Below are 17,300 nucleotides of genomic sequence, written 5' to 3' on the forward strand. Positions count from 1 at the left end.
CTTGTCTCTAATATAGCCCATCAGTCGGAGCGATTATACAATCATCTACATAAAATCTGACACGGGCTCTGACACGTGGCAGTACTGTTGATACTTGTTCATCCATTTCTCTTATTAGATTGCCATGAGGTGAAAGCACAAAGTTGAAACCTCCTATAGAAAATGTAACAGTGCTGGAGTTCCTACTGTGGCGCAGTGGTTAACGAATCCGACTAGGAACCATGAGGTTGCGGGTTCGATACCTGGCCTTGCTCAGTGGGTTAAGGATCCAGCGTTGCCGTGAGCTGTGGTGTAGGTCCCAGACATAGTTTGGATTCTGTGTTGCTGTGGCTCTGGTGTAGGTCGGCTACTACAGCTCCGATTTGACCCTGAGCCTGGGGACCTCCATATGCCGCGGCAGCGGCCCAAGAAATGGCAAAAAGACCAAAAACAAAGAAAAAGAAAAAAAAGAAAATGTAACAGTCCTGAAAACATAGTCTCAGACCCAGAGACTGGCAGAGCTAAGTTAGTTGATACTTTGAATTTGTGGTGGCGAGGACACAACAGGAGGGGAGTGACCCCAAGGGGGTGGATGCAGGATTCTGGACCAAGTGCGTGAGCTTATGACAGAGATTGCTTTACATAAAAATTCCAGTGACCTGCAGAACCAGCCAATATAGCACAGTACCCACTTTCCTGTCACCTGGTCCCTGGAGCCACAGGCCCACCCTTGGAATCTTCCATTGGAACAACCAGCCCCAGAGAGGGAAACAGCAATTAGTTTGAGGGAGGCAGCACAGCATGGGTGTGGAGGATGCTGGGCTCAAGTTAGGGGTTGTGGGTCCCAGTCCTGACTTAACTGCAAAACCAGGCACCTGGATTTGGCCAAGCCTCCTCCTGTATAGGCTTCTATTCCCCCATATGCGAAGTGAAGAATTTGGATCAGTGTATCCCAAACCTGGCCAACTATCAAAATCACCTGGGAGTTTAAAAAACGATTACATGAGCTCCAAGTCCAACCTTGTACTGAATCAGAATTTCCATAATGGGGCCCACACCCCTCCCCACTATGATTCTGAAGGTCAGCAGCATTTGGAAACTATTAAAACATCTCAAGTTTCTTCCAGCATCTCTAGTATCCAGGGCAGGTTGTGCCTAGAAATTTATTTATACAGACTCCATTTGCTTTAAAATTAATTTTCATGTTCAAGGAAGAAAGGATAACAGAGTTTTGTATAGGTTGGGGCTTTGCAGAGGCAGCTTCCAAGGCAACCACGCAATGGCTTCTGTGGGCAGGAGAACAGTGGGAGTGGAGATGAGCCACGGTTCATGTCTCTGCATTGCTGGTTTTCAAGTCTAGGGTTTATTGAAAGGGATTACCTGTAGCTACCTGTAATGGGCGTTTTTCTCCAGTGTGAACAATGAGAGACTGGCTGATTGAAGCAAAACCATTCTTTCGGTAACTTCAGCTAAACTCACAGCAATGTTTGGCCACATCCATTTCCAAACTGGTGTTACAATTAATACCCCCCAGGCTGCTGCTCTAGTCCACATCTATCTCGATGGCTCTGTCTTGGTGATTCATGGTGGCTGTGAAATAGGACAAGGTCTTCACACCAAAATGATCCAGGTGAGATACAGATCCCTTTTCTCCATCATACGAGTGTAGCACCTTACAGCCAGTTGAACAGCTTTTTATCTTGTTGACCATTCCTCTGAATGTACATGTCAATTGTAAGACATTTTGATTTCAGGAACACAAAAATGCAGGAGGGGTGAGAGAAGTGGGTGTTAGACCTGAGAAAATATGTCACATTGTTCCTACTGTATACCAAAGAACCAAGTCCATGGGTCTTCTGAAAAATGTAATTTCAATTTTCAAATGAAATATTTTTTGGTTTTACAGAAACTGCTGAAAGCAATACTGTGCTAATTCAAATCTTCATTAGATACATGTAAGGATAACCTGACCCCCTTGCTGTACAGTGGGGAAAAAAAAAAATCTTCATTAGAGATGAATATGGTTAGGAAATTATGGAAATAGGAAATTATGTTCCTAGAATTCACAGGCTGCTTAGGGACTCCACATGACTGGCCATTATATGTGCTAATTCAAAGAAATGTTTCTAATACTGTTGAAAGAGCAAGAGATTCCTGGTAATAGGAAATTTTTCTTCTTTTTTCAATATTAAATAAGAATTTGTTGAATTTGAAATCTGAACCAAAAATGAGGGTGAGGAGACAGGCACAAAAATCCTCTCTCACAATAAGAAATAGAAGATATTTTCTTTACGGAAAGAGTATTATTTAATAGTGTTCTTAGAAATAGGAAATCACAAAAATCCACAAGACCTTCTTTGAATATATCTTACTTCCTTAGAAAAAAAAAACCTTTTTGGGGGTTTCCTGGTGGCTCAGCAGTTTAACTGTCTGGCATTGTCACAGCTGTGGCACAGGTTCAATCCCTGACCCAGGAACTTTTGTGTGGCAAAAAAAAAAATAAATAAGTAAATCAAAATGTTTTGCCTGCAAAATGCCCCACAAAAGAAACATAATCTGCTGAATTGTCTTGAACAATGAGGAAAAGATGAAGATAAAACAGTAAGACCAGACCTCAACCTTGTCTGCATGTGTCGTACTAAACTAGATGTCTCAGAGTGACCATACTGCCTGCCACATGCCTTCTGTGAAACTACTGTAAAAGAAAATACAGAAAGATTCTTTGGTTGGCCACATGTCTCTGGAAAATGACATATCCAAACTTACAAGCTTTTGCATAGCAAAGGAAACTATTAAAAAAAAAAAAAAAAGACAGCCTGCAGAATGGGAGAAATAGTTGCAAACGATGCAGCCACCAAGAGCTTAATCTCCAAAATATACAAACAATTCATACAATTCAACAACACCAAAAACAAACAACCCAGTCGAAAATTGGTCAGAAGACCTAAATAGACATTTCTCCAAAGAAGACATTTGGATGGCCAATAGGCACATGAAAAAATGCTCACATCACTAATTATTAGAGAAATGCAGATGAAAACTATAATGAGGTACCACCTTGCACCAGTCAGCATGGCCATCATTAAGAAGTTTACGAATAACAAATGCTGGAGATGGTGTGGAGAAAAGGGACCCCTCCCACACTGCTGTTGGGAATGTAAATTGGTACAACCACTATGGAAAACAGTATGGATGTACCTCAGAAAACTAAATATAGAACTACCATATGACCCAGCAATCCCACTCTTAGGCATATATCCGGACAACTTTCCTTGAAAAAGATACATGTACCTGTATGTTCATTTCAATACTATTCACAATAGCCAAGACATGGAAACAACCTAAATGTCCATAGACAGATGGATTAATGAGATGTGGGACATACAATGTATTATGGATTAATATATATTAATGTATAATGGAGTAAGAAAATGTGGTGCCTACAATGGAATACTACTCAGCCATAAAAAGAACAAAATAATGCCATTTCTAGCAACATGGATGCAATTAGAGAGTCTCACAGTAAGCAAGGTTAAGTCAGAAAGAGAAAGATAAAGACCCTATATTATCACTTATATGTGGAATATAAAATATGGCACAAATGAAGCTATCTACAAAATAGAAACAGACTCACAGACATAGAGAACACACTTGTGGTTGCCAAAGTGGAGAGGAGGGGAGTGGGATGAACTGGGAGTTTAGGGTTAGTAGATGCAAACTATTATATTTTAAAATGAATGAGCAATGAGGTCCCACTGTGTAGCACAGGGAACTGTATCCAGTCTCTTGAGTTAGACCATGATGGAAGATAATATAAGAAAAGAAAGGTATGTATATGTATGCCTGGGTCACTTTGCTGCACAGCAGAAAGTGGCACAACTTCATAAATCAACTATAATAAAAAAAATTTTAATAAAATGAAAAAAAACTTCAAACTCAAATAATCTGTATGTAAAACCTAAGATGCTCTCTTAAATGTTTGTCACTATAGGATAGCCAGGCTTTATACCCAGTACAAAGAAGAATTAAAAGGTTTTTAGCATGTGAGGAGGGAGAATTAGAGTCAGTGAAGTAAATAATATTTTTCTTCTGTTCCTGGCAGGTGGCGAGTCGAGAACTGAACATCCCCGAATCGTATATACACCTGCCTGAGACGAGCACAATCACGGTACCCAACGCTGTCTTCACGGCCGGGTCAATGGGGACAGACATCAACGGGAAGGCCGTGCAGGTGACTCTTCTTTCACTTCATGGTCACCCAGTGACTGTGCTGGAAGGGACTTTGTCCCATCCCTTCTTTCATGAAACATGAAACTGAGGCCAAGAGGGGGCAAGCGACAGGTTCTGAATCACTGGCAGAGCCAAGACTCCAAGTGGTTCCAGTTCCCTCTGTGGGCCTCTTCTTCCCACCCTTGAATAAAATCTAACTATAATTTTTCTCATCACTCAGCTAACTTAAAATCCATTGGTCACATTTATTAACAGAAACCGTCTCATTTCAGTAATTTAAAAGTCCGGTCCAAAATTCCAAAATGTACTTCAAATTGCAGTGTCTCTACTCCTTCCCAGCTTGTGCCTGCAGGTAGAAAGGGGCCGGTGTGGCTTCTCTCCATTTCCCCCCCTGACTTTCTCGCCTCCCACCACCTTCCTAGCCTACATTTCAGACCCTTGTAAAGTCCAGGGAAGAGCGAGCACAGAGGAAAGAGGCAGAATGGGTTTTACTGGCTGGCATCGATGTGGTCTGGCCCTGTTACATCTGACTCCTTCCCTCATGGACACCACTCTGAACTCCTTAGCATCCCTTCTGGGCATCTTTGCAATGGGCGGTGCCTCTCCTACGGCTTTAGCCACTTGTGAGGTTCCCCAGCCCCACCCTGAGCCCCAGGCCACCTCTGGCCTCTTTCTGCAGAGACAGCTCCTCCCTTGCAGGAAGGCTTGATACATGGGGTCCTCTGAAATCTAAAGATTAGAGGTTCCCAGGAGCTGGGAGGCAGAGGAATGGGAGAGTCTTCTTTTCTTTTCTTTTCTTTTCTTTTTTTAGTAGCAATGTATCTTTTATTTTGTTTTTTATTATTTTTGGGGGGCCGTGCTTGCTGCAGGTTCACAAAACTAACAGTCTACATTTGAGTTGATTTAAATATTTCACATGTTGCTATTCCCTGTGCCTTTTATTTCTTATGTCATTTCAAGTATTTTATTTTTAGAACGCCTGCCAAATTCTCATGGCCCGTCTTCAGCCAGTCATCAGGAAAAACCCTAAGGGAACATGGGAGGACTGGGTGAGTGTTCTCTTTATTATCCCTGCAGGAAAAAGACAAACACATCCACTTGGGTCAAACCAAGCATTTAACTTTTTTGTTGTCGTTTGCTTGTTTTGCTTCTTAGAGCCGCACCCACGGCATATGGAGATTCCCAGGCTAGGGGTCTAATCGGAGCTGTAGCTGCTGGCCTACACCACAGTTCAAGGAAACCCACTGAGCGAGGCCAGGAATCAAACCCGAAACCTCATGGTTCTTAGCTGGATTCGTTTCCTCTACACCACAACGGAAACTCCCAGAGCCTAATTTCTCACGGAGCATGATAACAGCATAAGCTGTAAGGTAAAACACACCTAGTGTTGCTGCCTCTGCCTGTGGGACAGTTACCCCCTTGGTGCCTCGGGGCCTTGATTTTCTCACCAGAGCAATGGAGATGAGATAATAGTGGTCCTAATATCAAAGAATTACTCCATTTTTAATAATTTTGTCATAATGATATTGTTATTATTAAGAATTATTTTTAATTCTTATTCTTTTTATTACCATTAGTAGTACTATTCCCAGCCCTACCCAGTTTACTCCAGCAGGGAAGCTGCCATAATATACTGGGACTACCACTTGAACTATTTGGGGGAAAAGAGTGAAAACACATACATACATATATACATGCACACATATAGCCACCTATACACATGTGTTTAAATATACATATATGCATCCCTGTGTGCATATATGAATGTGGCCTAGCTCCTTTTCTAATTTAAGAAGCCAAAAAAAGGATGAAAAAATAATAAACTTGTACACTGTGGTCTCAAAAAATAGAGGATCCCAAAGCATAACCTGCAGCTGCCTTTCGGCACCTCCCTTGAAAAGCATGACCTGTTGGGTTGTACAGACATAGGTCTCGCTCAGGGTGGACGCACATGCAGAGCTTGGTGCAAACAAGAGGAGGCTTCAAGCCCCCCGTGGAAGCCCTTTTTCATTACTTTCCCCACACTTATATTTCTTTGTAACCAATCATCTCTTCCAGGTTGCAAAAGCCTTTGAGGAATCCATCAGTCTCTCAACTACCGGATATTTCAAGTAAAGGACATTTTCACTTGGACTGCGGTGACACTTGGGCAGGGGTGGTGTGTGCTCACCTCTCTGAACAGATGCCCGAGGAGCACTGGCGCTCTGCTGGGCCCAGTGCTAACCCTCAGTCAGGGCAGGGAGGTCTAGGGAGGGCCAGGGATTCCTCAGGGCCACAGCTGTTTACCAACCGGGAGGGACACCACAACGAGCTGCCACAGTGGAGGGACACTCGGACCCACCCCAGCAACGGAGCGCTGGAGGGTGGGGTTGGGCACCAGGAGACCTTCTCCCTGTGTCTACAGGGTTCTCTTGCAGTTCTTTTTTTTTTTTTTTTTTTTGTCTTTTTGCCTTTTTCTAGGGCCGCCTCCGTGGCATATGGAGGTTCCCAGGCTAGGGGTCCAATCGGAGCTGTAGCTGCCGGCCTACACCACAGCCACAGCAACACCAGATCTGAGCCGCGTCTACAACCTACACCACAGCTCACTGCAACGCTGGATCCTTAAGCCACTGACCAAGGCCAGGGAGCGAACCCGCAACCTCATGGTTCCTAGTCGGATTCGTTAACCACTGCGCCACGACGGGAACTCCTTCTCTTGCAATTCTGATCCCACAGTCTCCCTCACAGGGGAAGGGGAAGAAGGTCTTCAGCCACGGGGAGTGCTGTGTTCATCGCCGGGACCCAGAGCACGGCAGGCAGTCTGTCCACTAATGGGAAAAATGCCTTTTCTTTTCATTCCTGATTTCTCAGAGGCTACCAAACAAATATGGACTGGGAGAAGGGGAAAGGGAACCCTTACCCGTATTTTGTCTGTGGAGCATCCTGTTCTGAGGTTGAAGTCGACTGTCTGACGGGGGCTCATAAGGTAAAGAGCACAGCATGTTCTTCGTCTTCACGAGCATTGTTCTCGATGCTCTAAGTCAACTTGATCTTCCTGGCGGAAGAACCAATGACAGATCTATCATTTTAGTAAAGATCTATTTTAAGGAAATAATACTTCCCATTATATATTCTCTCTTGACACAGCTCCTTAGGACTGACATCTTTGTGGATGCTGCTTTCAGCATAAACCCAGCCCTGGATATTGGACAGGTGCGTGATACCAGAACTGCCCCCACAGGGCTTTTTGGTCAGTTCCATTCAGAATATTCTTTCCCAGAGTCCTCAAAATGTTGTTTATACCTGGTGCAAGTGTTCTGCAGGTATATTATATATTAAACACACAAAGAGGTAAAATATTGGAAGAAAATGCGTGAAAAAGTTAACATTCCTTGCATGGCAGGTATATGTGTGATTTAACGTGCTTTGTAATTCTCCGTGCTTTCTAATTTTTCTTCAGTGAACATCAAAATGTTCATAATTAGGAAACATGCTATAAATATATAATAATAAAATTACAACAGTATTCAAATTAATAAGGCATTTAAATAGCCCACAGTGTGGAGAAATATAAAAGAAATGCTTAAACATTTTTCCCCCTTGCTGAATTTCTGATTTTTATTGCACAAATAAGTAAAATTAACACAGCCAAAGTCCTTTTAAATTCTGAGTTAAAACCTTTCTAGCTGAGGAGTTCCCATTGTGGTGCAGCAGAAATGAGTATGACTAGTATCCATGAGGATATGGGTTTGATCCCTGGCCTTGCTCAGTGAGTTGGGGATCCCATGTGGCTGTGGCTGAGGTGTAGGCCTACAGCTGCAGCTCCGATTCTACCCCTAGCCTGGGAACTTCCATATGCCACAGGTTTGGCCCTAAAAAGCAAAAACAAAAAAACAAAAAACTTTTCTAGATGTTGTAGCTTTACTTTTTTCTAGCCTGTTACTCGAAGTGGGTTCCAAAAACCAGCCATATCAACCCTCCTAAGACCTGCCAACCAGCTCCTGGTGAGGGGAGTCACCTGGTCCTCAGTCCACCCCTGGGGAACAGTCTGAACAGGCTGAGCAAGCAGCCCAGCATCAAACCCAACAGACCTGTGGTACCTTCATGTGCCAACAGCTTCCCACTGTCCCAAGTCCTAGGAGAATGATTTATCTAGATCAGCCAATGTGCTTTATAAAGAACAAGTGAGGAGTTCCTGCTGTAGCTCAGTGGTTAATGAACCTGACTAGTATCCATGAGGACTCAGGTTCCATCCCTGGCCTCACTCAGTGGGTTAAGGATCTGGCCTTGCCGTGAGCTGTGGTATAGGTCACAGACTCTGCTCAGATCCCACGTTGCTGTGTCTATGGCGTAGGCTGGCAGTTGTAGCTCCAATTCAACCCCTAGCCTGAGAACCTCCATATGCCATGGGTGCAGCCCTAAAAAGACAAATAAAAAAAAAAGAACAAGTGGGTCCCTGGATATTTCTCAAAATGCACTCCTCAGACCCCACAACAGAAGAACCTTTAGTGTTTATTGGAAATGAGGATTCCTGGCCCGCCCAGACCCAGACTTGCCCTATCATAACTTTACGAGGCTGGGACTTGAAATCTGCACACTTAACCTCACCTGAAATTCATTGCAGCCAGTAAGGCCTGAGAACCACAGCTAGCCCCAGGCCCTGCCTCCCATTCCCTCTTCATCCTCCTCCTCCCAGCTCACTCCTGTCTGTTTTTGCCTTAAGCAGAGGCAAAAAGAAAGATATCATAATCAGAAAAATCTTATATTTGTCCCATTTGGAAAAGGAAAGAAAACCAGAAATGGGTTAGATGGGAACTCTTGAAATTTGATCTCTTCCTTCAGAGACATGTATTTGGAAATAACCAAACTTAGTGTTTAAATTTGTTTACCTTATTCTTTAATTTTACATTGCAATAAAATACAAACTCTACTTCAGTTTTTTTAACTTCCAGGAAGATACCCCTTTGAAACACAACTCTCTTTTTCTTTTTTTTTTTTCTTTTTTTTTTTTTTTTGGTCTTTTTGCCATTTCTTGGGCCACTCCCGTGGCATATGGAGGTTCCCAGGCTAGGGGTCTAATCAAAGCTGTAGCCGCTGGCCTACACCAGAGCCACAGCAGCGCAGGATCAGAGCCGCGTCTGCGACCTACACCACAGCTCACGGCAATGCCGGATCGTTAACCCACTGAGCAAGGGCAGGGATCGAACCCGCAACCTCATGGTTCCTAGTCGGATTCGTTAACCACTGCGCCACCGCAGGGACTCCCTCTCTTTTTCCTAAGAGTGCAATCATTTGTAAATAAAGTACAACATGGCTTTTAATTTAATACATTTAATTTAATAAAAATAACTTTTCCAATCCAACTCATTTAACATTGATCTACTCTAGGAGTTCCCATTGTGGTACAGTGGAAACGAATCCAACTAGTAACCATGAGGTTGCGGGTTCAATCCCTGGCCTCACTCAGTGGATTAAGGATCCAGCGTTGCTGTGAGCTGTGGGGTAGGTCACAGAAGCGACTCAGATCTGTGGCAGTGGCATAGACTCCTAGCCTAGGAACCTTCATATGCCACGGGTTTGGCCCTAAAAAGACAAAAAAAAAAAAAAAAGACTTGGGGGTCTGACAAATCTGGTGGGCTGGGAGGATTACCCACAACTTGACAAGTGTGGGTTCCTGGAGTATGGGGTCCCTGGGTGAAAAGAGCTAGGGATGGGGTCAGGCAGGGTGGCAGGCACCGGATCCCAAAGCACCCTTTGTAAAGTCCACCACAGTGCTTTCAGGAATGGCTTGCTATGGTCCAGAATTCCATTTCCAGTCACGTTGGAATTTGATCAATATCATATGCTTATAAACTGAAATTTTGCCTGTAGGTTGAAGGAGCATTTATCCAAGGCATGGGACTATATACCACAGAAGAACTGAAATACTCCCCAGAAGGTGTGCTTTATTCTCGGGGCCCAGATGACTACAAAATTCCCACCGTCACTGAAATACCCAAAGAGTTTTATGTCACTTTGGTGCGTTCTCAAAATCCCATAGCCATCTACTCATCCAAGGTAAGAACTCGAGGCCTCTATGTGGGTTTGCTAGGGCTGCGATAATAGAATACCACAGACTGGGCTGTTTAAACAACAGAGATATACTTTCTCACAGTTCTGGTGGCCAGAGGTCCGAGATGAAGATTTGATTTCTTTTGAAGGCTGTCTTTGGCTTGCAGGGGGCCACCTTCTCACAGTGTCCTCATGTATCATGTGTATACACAAGCCTGGTGTCTCTCTCCGTGTGTCTTAATATATTTTTCTTATAAGGATGCTGGTCATACTGGGTTGAGGCGTACTCTCAAATCCTTATTTCTGTTTAAAGACTTCTGTAAAGACCTTATCTCCAAATATGGTCACATTCTAAGGTACTGGGGATTAAGACTTCAGCATATGAGTTTGAGGAGGGCACAAGTCAGCCATAGAAACATCTTCTTTCAAGAAATCAAATGGGAGTTCCCTCGTGGCTCAGCAGGTTAAGGATCCAGGGTTGTCACTGCTATGGCGCAGGTTGGATCCCTGGCCCAGGAATTTCCACATGCCAAGGGTGCAGCCCTCCCCCCCGACAAAAAAAAGAAATGATGAAGCAGTCCCCTGAATTTGTTTAGTCCTTGGAGTTGCAATTCCCAAAAGGATAAGGGAAAAAAGCAAGAATTTACTGACTTTAGAAGCCCAAGTAGAGTCTCCATTCTTGGGAGAGATTATTAAACAGTTTAAATCAAGCAAGAAGGGTCAAAGAGGAGTCAAATATCTTGGATTATTGGGCTCAGTGCCACCATGAGATAAAACCGAAGCTGTAAGCAAATTTCACTGGCTCAGAGCCTTCTTTTCTGCACCCTTCCTGTGACCTCCAGACTCAACCATTTCTTGCTCATGCTGCCTCTCCCCACACCCTCCCCAAGTCAGAAAGGACTTTCATACAAGCTTCTCACTGCCAATTTGCTCTGAGGTGTTAATGGCCACTGATACAAAAGGTGTTGACTCCATGATCCCTAAAGCCCATAGGCTCTAACGGGCCTGTAAAGACTTATGACAAGATCCCCAAACACAAGTGCAAAACACACAGCTTCTTCAACTTAAGCTCTGTTCTGAACCCACATCTGGCCAGACAGACCACAACTTCAACCTCAGATTTCCAGAGAGTTCCCTCTCTTTCTTAGGAGTAGGTCAAGGTTGAGAGGAAGGTAGGACTCTTCTGTTTGAACAGCCTCTGTCTCCACTTTACCAGACTTTGACCAGGGGAATCTCTAAAGATTGTCTTGATGCAGGCACAACCCTGTCCCTTGGGGTTTAGCCACCTTTCTGCCAGTTAGGCTCTCTGCTCTCAACCTCACCCCCTGCTCCAATCCTCAGAGGAAACCCCTCCTTCCATCAGCTCCACCTCTCCCTCCACATTTGCTTCAGAGTGAAAACCACAGCTTTTCACTGGGATAGCCTTTCTCTGCTTGGGCCCTTGGTCCCATATCTCCACTAAGTCCCCGGACACAGACCAAGGACCAGACTATTTTGAAGAAAGAAAGAAAAAAAAAAATCAGTTCAAAGATGCATTGCTGAATCATTACAAATATAATACCACTGACACTGTTAATTCAAAAGCACCCAACACGTATCAAGGAAGTTAACACGTATGAAAACTTGAACAGTCCACCCTCCAGAGGCAACCACCTCACTGTCGTGCAAGCTCGGCTCTGAAGACCGTGGTTGTTTGTTACGGTTTTGAGTTAAACACAAATGGTCTGCATCCCCAGTTGGAGTGTTCTAGAAGACACTGAGGGCATTTGTCTCCAGGACTTTACCTGGGTGGGAAACAGGAGTTTTTAGCTGCCTGGAGTCCTAATGTCCTGGCACATTTTCATGAGCTACTCTGAGGAGGAGCCTACGCACAAATCAACACGGGGAAAATTCATGTCATGTCATAATTCTGATACACTCCATTAGGAGGGTTATAAAGCCAGGAAAGGAAGTGTGTGTGTCTGTGTGTGTGTGTGTGTCTGTGTGTGTGTGTGTGCAGACACGCACACATGCACAAATTAGTCCTGTAAAAGAACCGTGCATTTCTGACAGTCTTTTTGTCCTCCTCCTCAGGGGTTGGGTGAGGCTGCAATGTTCTTGGGATCCTCCGTGTTGTTCGCCATATACGATGCAGTGACCGCTGCCCGCAGAGAGAGGGGGCTGACCAAGACCTTCACCCTGAGTAGCCCAGCAACCCCTGAGCTGATTAGGATGACTTGTGTGGACCAGTTTACTGACTTGGTAAGTGTAGGGAGGAGAGGTCCCATCATAAGCACCCCCTATGTGGGCTCTCAGGTTCTTGGTATGGATTCGTAACCATGAAAAAATTACAGGGTAGATTCATCTTTTCCGATTAAAATTCTCATTCTGCTTTTTCTTGCTACTTCCTATACACTTCAAACTGCAAACATAACTGCAAAGCTAGTGACCCTCTTCAAATAAAAGTTTAAATGTTTCAGACGCCAAAGAAATGCTCACTTAACTGAACCAGTGCTCATAGTAAATGAACATGGTAGGTTCTTTAAACATTTTTTCAAGATGCAGTTGATATGGTATTTTAATTATCTCAATAACTAAGTTAGATTAAATAGATATCTGATCAATTATTCAGAAAGTATTTGTCAAGAAAACTAATAAAAATAATTTAAATGAAAATTTTGGTTACTGGACCAGAACATGGAAGCAGAGCTAGATGACAGGATGTCAGACCCAGGGGACATTTCAAAAGGAAAATCCCAGAAACATCCACACAGCAAATGAACTATGGTCATGAAGAAACAATTGAGAGATTTGAATTTCTTTTTCAATAAAAACTCATATCCCACCCCCAGCCTTCAGAAAGAAATGGCCTCAAAAATGGAGATACATCCAACAGTACTACAGGCTTGGTTTTAGAACCATAGAGCGAACTCAAGAAAGCCAAATACAAGGGTTTTCAGCCAACGCAAAAAGCTCACAACAGCAATTAGCTGAGGCAGGAATCCAGATCAACTCTTCCAAGGGAAACATGGACACACCTCCCAGACCCCCTAATGCTGCCTCTCCTGCCTCTCTAGTTTATGCAGGTCATCCAATACCTTCCTTCTAACTCAGAGTATGGCCCCATTTGAAGGCTCTCTCAGACCATTCTCTTGGCCACAAATGGTCCATTTTGGCTGCTGCCAAGACCCTAGTATATTCTGCCTCTCTCCCATTTTGGAATCCCCAGCTATCTCCACAAGCTTCCATTCTAATTCTTTTGGCCCTTTGTCATCACAAAATCTTAGCGAGAGAAGCTAGATACAGAAAGTCATGTATTATTATGATTCATAATGATTCCCATTCAAGGGACAGCTTTTTCAGCAGTAAAAAGGAAAAAACAAGATATGCATATAATGGGAGTTCCCTGGTGGCTCAGCGGGAACTCCCATAATGTGTTATATATAATGAGACTTATAAAGACAGTTATCTTTTTTCCTGCTTCTTTGTTTTGATTTTGTTTTTGTTTTTGTTTTTTAAGATTTAGTTAGGGAGCGGGGAGGGAGTGGGACGCACTGAACGTTTGGTGTTAGTAGATGCAAACTATTACATTTAGAATGGATACGCAATGAAATCCTACTGTATAGCACAGGGAACTATATCCAACCTCTTGAGATTGACAGAAGATAATATAAAGAAAAGAATGTATACATAATGTATGACTGAGTCACTTTGCAGTACAGCAGAACTTGGCATAACATTATAAATCAACTATACTTTAATAAGAAAGAAAAAAGAGGGAGTTCCCATCGTGGGTCAGCAGAAAATGAATCTGACTAGTATCCATGAGGATGCAGGTTCGATCCCTGGCCTCATTCAGTGGGTTAAGGATCCAGGGTTGCCGTGAGCTTTGTGTCTCCAGATGTGGCTCAGATCCCGCGTTGCTGTGGCTGTGATATAAGCCGGCAGCTACAGCTCCAATTTGACGCCTAACCTAGGAACCTCCATATGCCACAGGTTCAGCTCTAAAAAGACAAGAAAAGAAAGAAAGAAAAGAAATAGAAAATTTTGAGTCACTGGGCACACTTTGATATCCCTTGTAATCACACACTAATAGAACGTAGTTCAGTTTTCCAGCTGCTAAAAATATATCTAGACCTATGGAGACTATTCCTATTTTGAACTGTGTACTGCAGCCTTAAATGAGTCTCCAGTATAAAATGAGATTGCACTTTATGTCCTTGTGGTTACAGAGCTTCTGAATAGGTGCATCTTATCCCAAACATAAGCTTATGTGGATAAGGAGATTTATGACTCAAGACTTGAAAGAAAAGTGAAAATTATATAATTTTGATAATAATAAAATGGATATTTATTTGCTCTTTTTTAAAAAATAATCTTTTCTCTGAATTACAACTTTTTTCATGTAACTATTTTAATACTAACTATCCTTCTTCCTTTGATCTTTTTTTTAGATTCCCAGAGATGATCCTTCAACATTTACACCTTGGTCCATCCATGTGTCTTAATCCTATATTTTCCTCAGAAAATGAAAGAATACATGGTGGACCTTAAAATTTTCATATTTGAGCAAAATACAGGTTCGCTCCCAAATGTCAAGGGTAATTTTAGCATCTTTTAAGTATACTCTATAGTTTAAGTCACTGCATGATTGTGTTTTAAGATTCATATTTTCACCAAAATGTAAAATGAAACTTAGAATCAAATTCTTCTCTTCACTTTATATTGTCCTGAAGATCTACAGCCTCATAGTTTTAAACTATGGTGGAGTTTTCATTACCCTAGAACAACTCAAGAGAGACTGTTCAGACTTTGTTCTACAGAAATCTGCTCACCACCAAAATTGTCCACCCCAAAAACTCTGGAGATTGGATTCCCCAAAGCCAGTGGTGTGCCAGAAATAACCAGCTACCCTGGAGAAATCCACGATTTATAGTGTTTGCCAATTTCCATGGTGTAAATACTCCCACATTGGCCAACTCTCAGCCACTGACCTGAGGTCTCTGAATGTAGAATTGGAGAAGATGCTCAAAATCAGCTCACGATCTCCAGCAGTGCAAGCCCACTATCCTTGGATTCCTGCCACTCCCTGCCACTTGTTTAGATGAGGCTTAGAAAAGTAAACCATCCTGGAGTTCCCGTCGTGGCGCAGTGGTTAACGAATCCGACTAGGAACCATGAGGTTGCGGGTTCGATCCCTGCCCTTGCTCAGTGGGTTAAGGATCCAGCGTTGCCGTGAGCTGTGGTGTAGGTTGCAGACGCGGCTCGGATCCCGCGTTGCTGTGGCTCTGGCGTAGGCTGGCGTCAACAGCTCCGATTAGACCCCTAGCCTGGGAACCTCCATGTGTGGCGGGAGCGGCCCAACAAATGGCAAAAGACAAAAAAAAAAAAAAAAAAAGAAAGAAAGAAAGAAAAGTAAACCATCCAGAGCCTCCACCCAGTCCTCATCTGCCATGAGCCATGCACACAATGTCTTCCTTACCTGGAAAATGACACAGAGTGAAAAAAAAAAAAAAAAATCTCAAATCCCTTTGATGTCCCTTGCTTTGGCTTAATGTCTAAAAGGTAAAATCAGCACCACCTTCCTTCTGCCATATCCAAGAGCCTCAAAATCCTCTGGGTTCTTTTTCAGTTATTTCTTAGCTATGTTAAATTGCATTTTCCTAAGAAAATGTGGTCTCGTGCCAAAGAAAATGTTCCGTTCCCGGTGAGGTTCGAAAACAAATAAACTAAATCATTTGTTGGGATCTGCGTGCTAGATATTAAAGCTCTGCATTTATTAATAGTAATTTGGGGAGTTCCCTAGTGCCTTAGTAGGTTAAGGATCCAGTGTTGTCATTGCACTGGCTCTGGTTGCTGCTGTAGCATGGGTTTGATCCCTGGCCCAGGGACTTCCTCAAGCCACGGGCACAGCCAAAAAAAAAAAAAAAGGTAATTTTGCAGTGGGAGAATAACTGCATGTTAGCAATTGTTTATGTGTGTACGTAACCAGATTAGAAGAGGGCTGGTAGTAGAAAGGAAAGGGTTCTTTCCAAAGAAAAAGCTCACGAGTCCATCTCTCATTCTCAGAGAAATAGAGGTGTGTGTGTGTGAGAGAAAGAGGGAGGGAGGGAGTTGGCCTCTTATTCTAAGAGAAGTAGGGGTGTGTGTGTGTCTGTCTGTATCTGTGTACATATGTTTTTAAGTGTCTGTTTGAATTCGCCCAATAATCTAGACTACCTGGAACCCAGCCCATAAAAACTCATTGTGCTAAACAGAACAGTAAAAATAGGGTCACTGGCATATTCTTCTAACAAATAGGAAGACACATTAATCACAAACATAAATTGATTTTAAAAATATTACTTTATACACTGTGCGGGCAAGGCCGCTGACAGCAGAATTGGGTTTTTATAAAACAAGTCTCATCACTCCAGTATTTTTAATTAACTTGAAGAATTGGGGTTGTAGAGTAAGCATTTATAAAAATAGCACATTTTAGGAGTTTCTGTCATGGCCCAGGGGTAAGGACCCTGACTAGTATCCATCAGAACATGGGTTCAATCCCTGGCCTCGCTCAGTGGGTTAAGGACCCAGCATTTCCATGAGCTATGGTGTGGGTCACGGACATGCCTTGATCCTGTGTTGCTGTGGCTGTGGCATAGGCCAGCAGCTGCAGCTCCTGGGAACTTCCATATGCCTCAGGTACAGCCCTAATCCCTAATTAGACAAAAAAAAAAAAAAAAAATACATTTTAACGGAGAGCAAGTTTCAAACAAGGTTGCTATTCAATTATCTTTAAAATCTGACAATGTATAGTATCTTATAAATGTAATCCATATTACTAATTTAGATAAATATCTTATTATCTGTCTAATTATAAATGTTATTAACAGTGATCATCATGCTAAAAGTATATAAAATGATCTTTTTAACCAGTGGACTCAGTAAACAGTCAAGCACCCTTAAAAAAGCACATGATTATTATTAACTCTGGGTGAAACTGCTAGTGCTTGTTCCTCATAGAAACTTCCCTTTACTATTGCTTAATTGTGGGTTCAATAAAAGTTTGTCAGGAGAAACTCTACTTAAAAGAGACACAT

General features: G+C 42.8%; 1 protein-coding gene, 1 long non-coding RNA gene and 1 pseudogene across 7 annotated transcripts in view; 2 read left to right on the top strand and 1 right to left on the bottom strand.

Annotated features, from left to right (window-relative positions):
- AOX4 (aldehyde oxidase 4) overlaps positions 1-15,965 on the top strand; it is a 68,792-nt gene extending 52,827 nt beyond the window's left edge. For 5 of the 6 annotated variants that reach the window (XM_021075511.2, XM_084998363.1, XM_084998360.1 and 2 more), the window contains 9 exons: positions 1,514-1,609; positions 4,082-4,210; positions 5,184-5,258; positions 6,268-6,320; positions 7,060-7,174; positions 7,336-7,401; positions 10,060-10,245; positions 12,313-12,480; positions 14,673-15,965. In XM_021075511.2, the coding sequence (XP_020931170.1) occupies positions 1,514-1,609; positions 4,082-4,210; positions 5,184-5,258; positions 6,268-6,320; positions 7,060-7,174; positions 7,336-7,401; positions 10,060-10,245; positions 12,313-12,480; positions 14,673-14,726 (942 nt within the window). In that variant the 3' untranslated portion in view covers positions 14,727-15,965. The remainder of the gene's footprint in view (positions 1-1,513; positions 1,610-4,081; positions 4,211-5,183; positions 5,259-6,267; positions 6,321-7,059; positions 7,175-7,335; positions 7,402-10,059; positions 10,246-12,312; positions 12,481-14,672) is intronic. The other variant, XR_014828867.1, reaches the window with a different exon arrangement.
- The window catches only part of LOC146396078 (uncharacterized), a 1,511,729-nt gene that overhangs the window by 467,912 nt on the left and 1,026,517 nt on the right, over positions 1-17,300 (bottom strand). The window lies entirely within an intron of this gene.
- Positions 12,940-13,518, top strand: LOC146396081 (divergent paired-related homeobox-like; annotated as a pseudogene).

The sequence above is a fragment of the Sus scrofa genome, chromosome 15, assembly GCF_054392235.1.
Source record: "Sus scrofa isolate SSC_HxYL_T2T_F1_AM1 chromosome 15, Sscrofa_HxYL_maternal_Yorkshire_Landrace_v2.0, whole genome shotgun sequence".
In the NCBI taxonomy this organism is placed as follows: Eukaryota; Metazoa; Chordata; class Mammalia; order Artiodactyla; family Suidae; genus Sus; species Sus scrofa.